The following is a 13,601-nucleotide window of genomic DNA, read 5'->3' on the forward strand; positions in this document are numbered from 1 at the left end:
AGATCAGCTCTCTTGCTTCTTTAGAACTGCATGATTACTTGGAGAAGTTTGTATGAAGCCCTTCTGCATGTCTTTTGCTAAACACTCCATTTTGTGTATTTCCCTAGGAGAGTCTCAGCAATTTACTGCCTTCAGACATTTAGGGTAATTCTGAAAGACCACCAAGCCCCCTTTCAAGAGCTCCAATTCCCATTTTCTGCTTTCCTAAGTTTTAGTGACATTCTGTTCTGCTCTGCCTTTTGCATTAAGCACTTCCCAAGAACTGTTAGTGTTTAGTTAGTGTCTGGCACACCACCACAAGTATTTTTCCTTTTTCCTTTTTTCTTCTGGAAAATTCTTCTGTTTGTAGTCTTTGTTGAAAGTGTGGATAGCACCAGGCCAACCTTGTCCATGAAAAGCAGGAGGTGAACCCAGACTAATTCTAATTTCATTGCTCAGGGTGAAGAGGTACTGAGAATAAGCATGCAGAAATACACTATTAAAATATATTACATGAAAAATTATTTTGGTCTTAATATTTTCCATAAAAAAGGAAAGCTTCATAAAAATTAGGTGTATCTAGAACAGGTATTTAAATGCCTTTTATTTAAATATGTGCTTTTTAAAATGTGCTAGTCTTGCTAGAGGAGAAAGGCAGAAAAAATTCCTATGGAGGACTCAAATGGAATAGATAATTCCTGGGTCTTCAGAGAGAATACTTTGAAAGTGCTTTATTGCAATTAGTTTCTTGCTTTGCAGCCAGGCTGGCTGAAATCAGTGAGATCTCTCAAGGAGTAAACTCTTCTCAGCCTGAACTGATTATCAGGACCAACTGGTCAAATTAACTCATGATTTTGCAGGGAAATGCCTTAAAACAGGACTTTTTTTTTTAATGCATTAGCTGTTTTCTGTCACAGTCAGGCTGCTGTATTCAGGCATGTAGTTTAGAGTCAGAGAAGGGGATAAAGAGTTAAAAGGCATAAAGAGTTAGAGACTTTGCTAAAGAACTGGATGGTATTTTGGCTTCTACAAATTTTAAAATGGATTAAAAACAAAACCACCACCCACAGTACCTTCTGCAGGCTCAGTGGAACTGGTGGTAGAGGCTGGAGCTGTACATTCTTCCATCTTTGATGTGTGACATGTAAATTCATTGAGCTTTAATATAAACTGGTTTAAAATCAGGCAGCATCTGCTTAATCCATGAATAGCTGCTGGCTGTGTTAACAGTAAAGAGAGCTCACAGCTGATCCATTTTCTTTTCTATCCTGAAAAGAAAAAGTCAATAGATACAAAAAGAGTAAGTAATAAATATTTTTACACTGCACTGATGAGGCATTCTTAGAAAACAGCAAGCTAAACAACTCTGCATAATTCAGTAGATGGAAAAGTGGACTGAGAGTCAGGAAATAATTATGAGAGCCGGGAGAAAATTTTTTCTTTTGTGACAAGATGTGAAGCAGAAATTGTTAGTGGAAAATATCCATTTGTGAGGAACACTATTTGTGGTTTTCTTAAAATAGTAAAAGCACCTGAAAAATACCAGGGGGCCTGATTTGCAAGTGCACCAAGCTGAGCTGCAGGGAGTTACAGCTTAACAACTTAAACACCAGTCTGGTCCCCAAGGTGGAGAGGGCTCAGTGTCCCAGGGCAGTGGGACTCCTGGGATAATGCTTTGGGAGGACTCCAGGTGGCAGGAGGACTAGAGAGCATCCTGTAAAATAAATACTAAATACTGTACTCTCTAAGCATAGATGCAATGGAGCTAAATGCCAGCACAGCCTAAAAACTCCCTTTGTTAGCCAGAGTAAAGAGTCTGCCTTTCTTGTTGAATGCTGCGGGAGGGGAGGGGAAAATAATTTTCAAAGCTATAAAAAGACTCTCCAAAAGATGCAGTTGGGAGAAGTGGGAGGAGGCACAGATGAAGTGTAGATTTAGAATGTTGAAAAATGATTATTTTATCCAAATCAGCTGGATGGTTAGTTCTTTTAGACTATTATTGCCACCAGAACCTCAGCCCTGCTCTATATCAACTCAGCATTTCATCAAGAAGCCTATTCTTTGCTTTAAGAGACCAAGAGTGCACAATTATGGGTTTCTTTTCCCCCTTGCATAATAAAATTGGGAGATTATCATCAAGTTTCTATTCAGATTTTAGGAAGGCTTTTTTATTTTATTTTTAAAACTCATCTTTGTCTGTAAAAGCTCCCTGTTCAGGCCAGCATGTGGCAATGATTACTGCTGTAAAGGCTTCGATGGAGATGTGCTCTATTTCATTCTCAATGAGGGTTGATGGCATTTTGAGAGGCTCAGAATATCCTTTGATTACTGTATAAAAAAGGCTGGGGAAGATGGCAGTGCAGCATGCACTAGGAGGGGGCTGCTGCTGCTCCCAGCATCGCTCATCAACTTTCTTTTGTGCCTTTCTTCTTTTTTTATTTTTTGTCTTCCATGTCACAATCAAAAAATCATGGGTGTGTTGTGGTTTTGGTCTTATTCTCCATCCTTTCCCTGTTTTGGGATTTGAAGCTTGAGGTTTGTACAGAAAAGAAGATTCTGCTGGTCCTGTGTTTTGGACAGAGCAAGAGCAGTGCTGACCCCTCTGTCCCACAGGGAATTGTTGGAACAGGTGGGAAGTGGCATCTCATCCCTCTCAAATCATGGGGAATTGGCTCAGTGCTAAAAGGTGCCATTACTGTAAAGTGTCTTGGAGAGTGTATTAAAGAAGAGAGTGACAGAAAGCTAGTCATGGGTGAAAGGAAGGATGGGGGAGTCAAGGAGATTGGAAGGAAAAGAGAGGCAATGCCAACTGTCTCTGCTCCTGCTCTGCTCTCTGTTTGACACTCAGATGCATTAACACAGAGTGAAAGGCAAAGGGAATCCTTGCATCTCCATTCCTGTGTCGTGCTTAGATCAAAGTGCAGATTGTGCCAGCTGAAATCCATTTGCCAGCCCCTCTGAAGGTAGGGTGGAGGATGGATGCAGGTTTCTGAGCTCCAGAGAACAGCTGGGTTTCCAAGCCTTTGGTTCCAGCAGCAGAATGCTTTTATTTCCAGCCTGGACATCAGGCTCAAAGAGAGGAGGCTACAGAAAAACATTTCCCCTACCTTTTCCTGTCAGTGTAGCTGGATACTGAGTTTTGTGCCCAAATTGGGCATCTCTTCAAAGATTATTTTCATTAGTGGGGTTGTCATCTTTGACTTCTCTACTTGGTGAAGTGTTAGACTGAAAATATATGGTTGTTATCTGGGATTTTCCAGCAACAGCACAGGAAATTCTCTGTGCTGTGTATGGGTATGTTGTTTCCCATGCCAAGATTTGTTTGTGATGTATGCCATTTACTGTTCGCAGTCCAGACTAAATTAATCCTAGAAGGCAATTTGGGTGTCCCAATCCATATGGACTGTTCTAAAAGAGTTAAGTATGAAAACAGGCAGTTATGAGAGAAAATGGTGCAAGAGACGGTGGTGATGAGTTATCTGAAGCTAAGAAGTTGGTCAGTACTGAGCTGAAGCCAGGGGTCAATGAAACACCCAGACTGACTCTGGACAGGTTCAGGGATGTCTTAAACCCCCCATTCTGCCAGGACATGGGCTGGCATATCTCAGCCTATGGGAGCTGAGATACAGCCCAGGCTGCCTGCAAATCCTACCTGTCCTCTGGCAAACAGCAACCAGAAAAAAGTTAGATGTAGAAAAAGACTGAATCTTTGTTTCTTCTCTTTATTTTTCCCTCACTGATCTAAGCTGGATGTTTTGTGTCTCAATGGTGAAAGCAGCTGTTGTTGGAGACTGGAGCAAACTGATGCTTCTATACTTGTGGTCAACATTTAAGTTAAACATGTGACATATTCTGAGGAAAGGTATTGCTGGAAAAGGGGCTGGGATGTCATAATTTCCCATAAAGATTCCCCCATCCCCAACTTTATGGCCAGGCAATGCCAGGCTTGTGTCAGGTGCTGTGAGCTGTAGGGATGGACATGCTTGAACCTCAACAGACCAGTGTCAAATCCTTTCTATTTATATTTCTATTTATATATGGCCTTTCTCTGAGCTGGGGCTGGGACCAGAAACCCCCAGAGGTCTGCAAAGCCTTCCAGCAATTACTGCACAAACAGCATTCCATTTCTATTGAACATTGCACAGTGATCTCATGGTGTGTGCTTTTCCCTTTGGTTTTCATCTCAGAAATATTTGCTGTCTGGAGCAGGGCAGAGAAATCTGCAAATTCTGTGGAAGCAGGACTGCAGCCAAGCAGAGGTGGCTGTTCTCCTGGAATGATCTTTCCTATTGAATTTCAGTTTGGATCTCTTGTAAAATACCAGGTTGCTCCTTTGGAATTTGCTTGGGGGCTAGGGGGACACTCTGCATTGTGTGCTCTGCCTGCAGCCCCATCAGATCATCCCAAATATTCTTCAGATCCACTCCCATAAATCAGAAATTGTGGTGCTTGCAGCAAGGTCTCATATCTTAGGATGCTTTGCTTTGGTGACTGGAGCCTGGATACTCCCTTGGTTTGAAATTAGGGCAGGAGTTTCTAGGGGAAGGAGGAGAGGGAGTTGTTTCTGGGGGCACACAGCCCAGGACTGATGAGTGGTACAAAGTGTTGCCAGTTTTTGCTCAAAGCAGATAATTATTGAGTTGCCTGAGGCCTGGAGCACAGGATGCCCCTGAACAGCATCCCAGTGGCAAGGCTGGAGTGTTTTACTCCTGTTTGGTGCTTTTTTGTGAAGGAGAGGAGGAGGGAGCTGGGTTTATGCACTTTGAGCAGCATCAGAGTAGGCTCAAACGTGTGTGTTCATTCATGCTGGCAAAGCCTTGCCTTCAGCAGAGAGAAATCTTTCAGTCCTGTGAGTTTAGCAAGCTGCTTGAGAGCAAGGAACAGCAGTGATTGCACAACCCTGTCAACATTTCTGTGGCTGGCCAGGAAAACCAGCTTGCAGCAGCAAGGAGGCTGGACCCAACAAAGCTTTGATTTCATTGCAGTTTAAGATTCAGCCAGAAAATTTTATGTCCCTGCTATAAAGGAGGAGATATTTACCTTCAGGAGATTTTAGAAGCAAGGAATTGGAAAATGAAATTAATGAATAGAAAGCAATAACACAAGCCAATATTCACAGAAATGTTATTTACCACTCTTGGATCAGGGCTCATTTTACACAAATATTGGCTGTTATAACAGCTGATGTGTCATTGGTATTTTGTACCAGAGGGCCTTGGAAAAAGGCTTTAGGAGACATTTTCTTGGATTTTATTCCTTCTATGTGTGGTCATGTTTTTGCCTAAAATTCAATCATGTGGTGTACAGAATGAAATCTTGGGCATTTTGGGGACGGCTGCTCGTGGGCAGCTAAAGAAGTGAGGCTCCTTCTGGAGTGTGATGAGTTCCCCTGTCAATGTATAACTCACATTACAGCATCAAAAGGGAGCTGGGATTGATTTTTTTTTAGTATACAAGCTGAGACTTCTTAAGTAGGCTTATGTAGTGAGGTCCTCAAGCAACCAGCCACTAATGTCTATCTCAAAAAGGCAGAGATGATAATTCCAGTGAGACTTTTAGAATCAGAAATCCAAAATTCTAGAGCTTTTCAGTAAAGCAACACCTGCTTTTTTCAGGATAGTATTTAAAATGCAAAAACAGCACCCGCAAACTCCTCCACCCCAGCAAAAATCAACAAAGTAAATTGCATTTCACATACCAAACAAAATGTTTTACCTGGTAAAATCCAAACATATTTTCTTCTCACAGTGTGATTCATGTCCTGACCAATAAGAGTTGTCTGAGGGTAATCTTGGAAGCCTACAAAATTATGACCTCACATTGCAATTACCAGTCAATTTAAGCACACTTAAACACTTATATTAATTTTTTGTATTAAATTTTTTATATTAAATTTTCAAGCCAACTCAGTGGCACCACAGTTGTTTTCTTTGCCTCCTGTTCTAATGGAGCAGTGGCCACAGGGAAAATGGGGAAAAACAGTAAAGAAGTAAAAAAATGTGCAGACAGCAGTGGTGGAGAGCCATGTGTAAGGTTCTGTGGCAAGGGGTGTTGCAAGACAGATATGTTTAGTACAGCACTAAAGGGGAGGCATGAAAAAACACAATTATAGTGATCTTGGTTGGCAGGCCACTGACTGGAAAGGCTCTTGTCAGCAAAAATAGCAATAAACACATTAATGGCAGTCCATTGTCTGCTGCCATCTTGGGACAGGGATGTGCTCAGAGGGCCTGTTACTGTGGTGTTATAGTTGCAGAGGATGTATTTAAATATTAGAGTCACAGCCAAGAAGAGATAAAGATAGGAAAATGGGTTTAGTCTATTGTGCTGAGGGTGGAGCAGAGCCCACAGACACACAATGCCATCCTGGAACAGAATTTGTTTAAGCTGCTAATTTTCTAAACTTTTACTGGCAGAGGGGAAGAGCCCCATGTGCAGAAGTCAAGCCTATTGGCAAAAGACTTGCTTTTCTAAGACACACTGGGTGAGGCATTTGCCCTGACTGAATTTGAATTTTGGGTCCTGTTAGGAAGCCTGACTGATGTGCATGTTTCTCCCAATCAGCTCATAGAGTTCATGTGACTTGTTTCATTCATGTGGCCTCTTGTTATGTATCCATCATCCATTTTTCTTTCCTATTAGAGTGAAATTGGACACAGCCCTCCTCCCGCCTACACCCCTATGTCAGGAGTAAGTATCTCACATTCAGCCTTCATCCTTCAGGCTTTCCTTCTTTCTTCACTGTTTCTTTTTCTTTTTCAAACTCCTTTTTCCTGCATAAATGACTCAAAACCAGGTAATGAAGTGTTTATAGAAGGAATCAAATAGTTAAGATCTGTGGATTCGTGTGCAAACTCTAGGGAGCCACTTCCAAAACTCTGCCAACTTTTCTGAAAAAGCATTTAGGTGAAAGGCTTGGATGGATCTGTACATCTTTCCTTCCTGTCTGTAGGTCATGATGTTGAAAGTCCCTTGCAAGTCTGTGCTGATAAGCAAAATTATAAGTTGAGTTAAACCATTGAGTTGAGGTGCCAATACAAACACAGTTCACCAGCCTGAAATGCATTTCCTGATGGAATTACACATGGTGTGGGTGACCCCATGATTCCCACCACAGGACACACTCAAAATATCATCCCAGAATAAACAGAGTGGATAGTGGTTTCTTCCAAGTCAGGAGGAGATTTCTCAAGGTTTAAAGGGCTTTGATCAGAAGTCAGGGGAGGTTGCCAGAGTAATAGAAGAGGAAACACCACCTTCACCTGCTGCAGCTGTGTGTGTGCAGCCTCCATGTGCCAAGTAAGAGACAAGTTTTCCTGCCCCATTTCAATCCCCTGAGCACCGCTGGGCAGATGGATGCTTTGTGGAAGCCTGGAAGCTCAGGATGGGCAGGGCCGGCACAGAAGGCTCAGCCATGACTTGCTGTTGAAGTTTCTCCCCTCAGGATCCTCCTTTCCCATGCTGTGTGTCCTTTGTTCCAACAGAACCAGTTTGTGTACCGGGATGGTGGCTACACTGCCGACGTGCCAATGCCGTACAGGGCTCCGGGCTGCATCATTCCAGAAGCCCCAGCTGCTCAAGGGGCCACAGCAGAGATCTTTGAAGACTCTTGCTGCAATGGCACGATGCAGAAGCAGGTGGCAGCCCTGGCAAAGGAGGACAGCAGCACCCAGAGGTACAGCGCCGACCCCACTGTCTTCATTCCAGAGCGCGTCGTGCGGGGAGAGCTGGATGAGGACGGGTACATGACACCGATGAGAGACAAACCTAAAACAGGTAAAGTGTTGCCTTTCCAGAGAGCCTCCTGGTCTAGCCTGGCTGCATTTCTTCTCTTTTTACATCAGCAGCTTTTCATCAAAAATGGCTTTATTTAGTTACCTATCAAGTTGATGCATTCTGACTAGGATAATATTCCTTTACATGGGGATTTGGTTTTCTCTCCTTAATTTTCTACTTTGAAATGCTCAAATATGCCAGTATGTCAAAGCTGGTAAGTCCCCCTTTTACTTTTTTTTTAAAGAAATAACAAGAGGAATGAAAAAAAGCCAAGCCCCCTTCTTAGCCAAACACAAATCTTCAGTTATTTCCAAGGAAAGGATCTATCTTCACCCAGCCATAGTCCCAACTTTGCTTTGTTTATTGATCTTCTTATTCTTGGCATTGTGCTTGGTAAATGTCATGTTGAACCTATCACAGAACTCATACACACAGCTGGCATTTTATACCCAAGAGAAGTCTAGGATTGAAAGAACAAAATGTGCTTTAAAGAGAGCATCACTTCAAGGGGAAGATTGCCTAAATCTGGGCCTGCTCAGCATGCTGCACTTCCCAGTTTGCCCTCATTCATTTCTTCCTCTCTAAATAATGATAGCAGTCATTTAGATGTAAGGGGGTGTGTCATTATTAATGTGCTTTCAAAGCTTTGCATTAGCTTTAAAGAAATTAATAAATGCAAATGTAAATGACAAGTCACTAGTGTGTTGGCTAAGAATTTGGAAGCCATTTGTCCTCTGTGTTCCATGAGGCAGGAATAGAGGAACCCTGGGGCTTGACCCATGGCAGTTGTGGGAGTCTCCCTTGCAGTGATTTACTCTCAGTGTGAGCCCACATTTGTCTACCCATACAGGTGCACCCTGGGGATCCTCAGAGTTCTGCAGGAGCCACCTGAGCCCTCAGGGATGTGGCAGTAGCAGCTCCTTCCTGACCCCCTGGGCACAGACACAGGATGGTCACGGTGTGGCCACACACTGTGTGTTCCATGCCAGCTTCAGGGTTCAAATCAAAGCCCTGCTTGGCTGTCATCACTAATAAACAAATGTTCCCACTATTCAGCTCATATTCAGTGACAGTTTTGGGTTCAAAGGTGTTCACTGGGTCTTGAACTTTTGCCTTTAATAGTTTTGGCCCCATTCTGGATGACACCAGCTGAGCCCTTGCACCAGGACACTCTATGGAGCATGTGCAGAGCCCTTGAGCAGCGCCATGCTGCTGGAATTGGGGTGTTAATCCACAGCAAGTGATTTGAAGCAACTGCAGCCTGCTCCAAGTCCCATTTTGCAGCTGATCTAAGGCTCTCTTGTTCCCTTTCCAGGGCTCATTTGTACAACCTTTTTTTCATAATGCTTCAAGGCCCTTTGTCCTTCAGAGATGGAAGGTTTTTAATCAGGCAAATTGTTCTGTTAGAAATGAAGCTGTCTTAAAAGTTAGCCCTTGGGGATAGGCTTTGTGCAGAGAGCCTAACTAAGATTGCTATAGAGTTTTCTGGATGGAAGGACTGAAGAGGAGAGGGTTTGCTAATAGGTCCAAGGTTGTGGAGGCAGATGTTGGTCAGTGTGTTTGGGTCTGTAGATCATACAGTGAGAGGAAGCCCAGGGGAGCACATGGGCTGTGGCTCAGCAAGAGCTGTGGCTTAGCTGGCCACTGTGTTTGATAAAAATATTGAAATATTGAAATATTTTTGATATTTTTAATTGAAAGGCTATCTTGGAGTTGGTTGCAGATTGGGTTGGGAGCCAGGAAGGAAGGAAGGAAGGAAGGAAGGAAGGAAGGAAGGAAGGACAGAGACTGAAAGAAGGAGTGTACAACCTGGCCTTTCCCACTTTTGGCAGACATGGGGGTTGGATGCCAGAGAAGCCAGGTTGTACCAGCAAAGGCCAGTGGCAGTGCTGCTGTCAGTCTTCCAAGGTGTCTGTTTTAACCCATATTGTGTGGAAAACTTCATTTTTCACAAGTGTGTGTTCAATGTAGTTGGCTCCTGATCCCATCTGGAGTTGTTGGAATGGCTGAGGTGGAGGAGGGTGCTATAGTAAGTTTGTGTATGTGATTTTTAACCTAATCATTGTAGTACACATTACTAGTCTCCCTGAAATAGTATATAAGTGTTTGTATCCCACAATAAAATGGGATTCTGATCACCAAGTCAGTCTCCCCATCACCAACACACTACTACCACTCTAGGCTGACTTATTTTTAATCTTTCCTCAGATTACCTGAACCCCGTGGAAGAAAACCCATTTGTTTCCCGCCGGAAGAACGGAGATCTCCAAGCTGTGGACAACCCAGAGTACCACAGTGCTCCCAACGGGCAGCCCAAAGCAGAGGACGAGTACGTGAACGAGCCCTTGTACCTCAACACCTTCGCCAACACCTTGGAAAACGCCGAGTACCTGAAGAACAATTTGCCAGAGAAAGCCAAGAAGGCCTTTGACAACCCAGACTACTGGAACCACAGCCTGCCCCCACGGAGCACCCTCCAGCACCCGGACTACCTGCAAGAGTACAGCACAAAATACTTTTACAAACAGAACGGACGGATCCGGCCCATAGTGGCAGAGAATCCCGAATACCTCTCTGAGTTCTCCCTGAAGCCTGGCACTGTGCTGCCCCCGCCGCCCTACAGACACCGGAACACCGTGGTGTAGTGGCTGTGCTCTCACTCAAGTGGAAAGGCAACCCCTTCTAGCTGCCTCACTCTCGCTCCCCCTGTCTCCCTGCCCTTGCCCCTCCTTCCTCCCTCCCTCCCTCTCTTTCTCCCATGAGCTTCCTCTTCTTGCCAGTTCACTCATTTTTGATATTTCTAAGTGAAAGGATGTCTTGGAGTTGGTTGCAGATTGGGTTGAGAGCCAAGGAAGGAAGGAAAGAGACTGAAAGAAGGAGTGTACAACCTGGCTTTCCGACTGTCGGCGGACGCGGGGGTTGGATGCCCAGAGAAGCCAGGTGGTACCAGCAAAGGCCAGTGGCAGTGCTGCTGTCGAGCTTGTTCTCAGTGACTTAACTGTAGGGAAAGCCACAGAAAGGCTGATTCTTTCAGCAGGAACTGATGAGAGTCTGTACAGCATTCCTGGAAATCTCCATGCAATTTCCATCAGGGTGAAAAATGGACAATTTTTATATCCTGTGTGATAGCGTAGTAATTGAGATTGAGAATCCAATTTCTTTCTCTAACACTTTCTATCCCAGCAACTGAAAATGGCTAACATAGCTTTTCAAAAACATTCAGATCTTCATTGTGGCTTTCCAAGAAATGATGATGTGACTCCCACATACAGCTAAGCCCCTCTTCTGAGCCACACCATGATTTTGTGCCAATTCCCAGCCACAGAGACTCCTGCTCAGAACTGCTACCTGACATGACCATTTTTATATGTGTGCCAACACAACAATCACTCTAAACACAAAATACCTTTCAGAAGAGAGTAACAAAACCACACCTCCAATATGTTCATTTGAAGCTAAAAACCAGGCCAAGAAATGAAGATTTGTATGCCAAAAGCTTTGCTTTCCTGTTTTATACCTGCCGACTATAAACACTTCAAAAGATTGTCACTAATTCTTCCCTCTTTTTCTTCATGGTCATGAAGGGAGCTGGGGATGCTGTCAGGCAACACTGAGGACAAGACAGAGAACTGAAAAGTTTGATTTTCTGTGGGGTGGGGTGGGACGGGTCCTTTAAACTGGAAGACAGACACTGGACTGGAGAAAACGCACATAGCGGTTCACTGGAAAGTTAGTTTGCACTTAACCTCTGATTTTATTTGAACTGTTTTCTGGATTTTGAATGAAGCAATATGGAAGTGACCAGCAAAATACAAAATAATAATTTTAAATTAAAAAAGAAATACAAATTATTTGTAAAGGATGACTGTGGAAATGCCAAAATGAAGCAAATCAAGTCTTTGGAACAATGTCTGCCACTCCTGAGAGGCCGATGCAGTGACTGCTTCAGAGAATTCAGTGAGAGAGCAGCCAGCTCTTCCTGCTGCTCTATGAAGCACAGCAGAGCAAGCCCTGGAAAGGATCAGGGGAGGCAAATGTCCTGCTCTGCCTTGCAGCACAGTACAGAATACCATTTTTCTAAAAGGAGGATTACTCTGGCACAGAAGACAGTGCATATGAGGTTTGAGAAGTCAAAATGTGCATGATTTGCAGAGCTTTCTGTGAAAAATGTAAATAAGTATGAGTCAGTCTCCTTGCACTTAGTTCTGCTTTTATCAACCTCAGTTTTTAGGTAGACACCCCCTGACCTGCTCCTCTTTGGAAATGTCTTTCAAACCAGAGTTCTGGATGTTTTTAGTGATCTGGGGCAGATGGAGCTGGGAAAGGAGGCACCAAGGCTTGCTCCTGGCACACCAACACTGTGTGTGTAAGAGCATTTGTGAGCCTACTTCCCATCAAACATCTTAAGGAAGCTTTGGAGATCTGCCTGTCTCTATCCATCAAGGCTTTTAAAGGGAAGAAACAATACCTGGTGGCTGGCAACCGTGGGTGATGCAACAGTATTTCAGTTTATGTGCTTCAGCTCTGTTAGGGCCGAGATCTTTGGGGTGACCTAACCTGGCAACAAAACCAGCAACAACCAGGGATCTGGAAATGGCATCACCCTCATTCCAACAGCTTGCCACCTTTAATCTTAGGGAAGCAGAGGAAGGGAGTAAGAAACAAGCAATGGTTACCTGAAGCTTAGTAGGTCAGCTTGACAAAGGTGTGAAGAGATGTTCAACCTGGCTTGGTTGTTCCCCTTGTAGATGGAAAACAAACTGTGATCACAAGGCTGGTTCAGCTGTTGGTGCACCAGGTGTGTCCAGGTGTGCATCAAGTACAAAGCTGAAGGTTCTGAAAGCAGCAACAACAGGTACAGATCTTTGAGCTGGTAAAGGGGATCTTGGGTCAAGTGGTGCCAAGGTGGTTTGTGGTGATATGACCACTGTCATGGATAGATGGATACAATCTGCACTGAGGGACCTCTTCTGGTGCCTCTGGTAGCTCCTCGGGGGACAGGGGCACACACTGGGCAGAGGCTGGGACACAGGGGGTGGCACGAGGCCCTGGGGGGCTGCTCCAGGCAAGGTTTGCCCACAGCAGTGCCCACAGGGTGTCTCTGCCAGGCTGGGACAGAGAGCAGCACAGGAATATGGGTGTCCCGTTTCAGCAGGACTGGAGGTAGGTGGAGAAAGGTTGATTTGTCCCCAAACAGGTCTTGTAACAGAGTAACTCCTGATGGAGAAAACTATAAAATAAAAAGCTGGCTCAGCTCGCATGTTTGAATTGAGAGCTGAACTCAGAGGCTGCTGGGACAGAGGCAGGCACACCTCCAGAGCCAGGCACTGGGATGGAGCTGCTCACACAAGGTGCGGCCTCTTTGTTCCTCTGGTAATGAAGTAGTGCTCGTGTTAGAAACAAGCCCATGGAGTAATCCAAATGTAAATACTGGTGGGGTTTAACAGTTAAACGTTTTATTTCTTACAAGGCTTGAATTATTTATTAATTTTGTTTGTTGACTGTGGGTGTGCTATAATATATTAAGTAGCATGGAAATGCAGAAGTTCCTGCAGGTGGGGCAGCAGGAAAGCTGGAAGAGGAACTTGGGCTCTGCCTGGCAGCCAGGATGAGCCATGCAGAGCCATGCTAGTGGGGTCTGGGATAGCAGAGGACAGGCAGAGGCTTAATGAGCACAGTGATTCGGGAGGAGGGAGAGCTCCACACACTGCAGCTTCTCAATTTTTATTTTTTAATTATTTTCTGAGCTTCTGGTTTGAGTTGCAGTTGCCAAAACTGGCCCTTGAGTTCCATGCTGTGCCAGTCACCACTTGCCCAACAGATGGGCCTGTGTGGTGCTGAGGCTG

At 44.4% G+C, this 13,601-nt stretch overlaps 1 protein-coding gene across 1 annotated transcript in view; it reads left to right on the forward strand.

The window, feature by feature from the left end:
* Window positions 1–11,355, forward strand: part of ERBB4 (erb-b2 receptor tyrosine kinase 4) — a 484,810-nt gene extending 473,455 nt beyond the window's left edge. The window contains exons 26-27 of the mRNA XM_059476545.1: window positions 7,464–7,755; window positions 9,964–11,355. Of these exons, the coding sequence (XP_059332528.1) occupies window positions 7,464–7,755; window positions 9,964–10,400 (729 nt within the window). The 3' untranslated portion in view covers window positions 10,401–11,355. The remainder of the gene's footprint in view (window positions 1–7,463; window positions 7,756–9,963) is intronic.
* The last annotated feature ends 2,246 nt before the right edge of the window (window positions 11,356–13,601 follow it).

This window comes from Ammospiza nelsoni, chromosome 7 (genome assembly GCF_027579445.1).
Source record: "Ammospiza nelsoni isolate bAmmNel1 chromosome 7, bAmmNel1.pri, whole genome shotgun sequence".
Taxonomy (NCBI): domain Eukaryota; kingdom Metazoa; phylum Chordata; class Aves; order Passeriformes; family Passerellidae; genus Ammospiza; species Ammospiza nelsoni.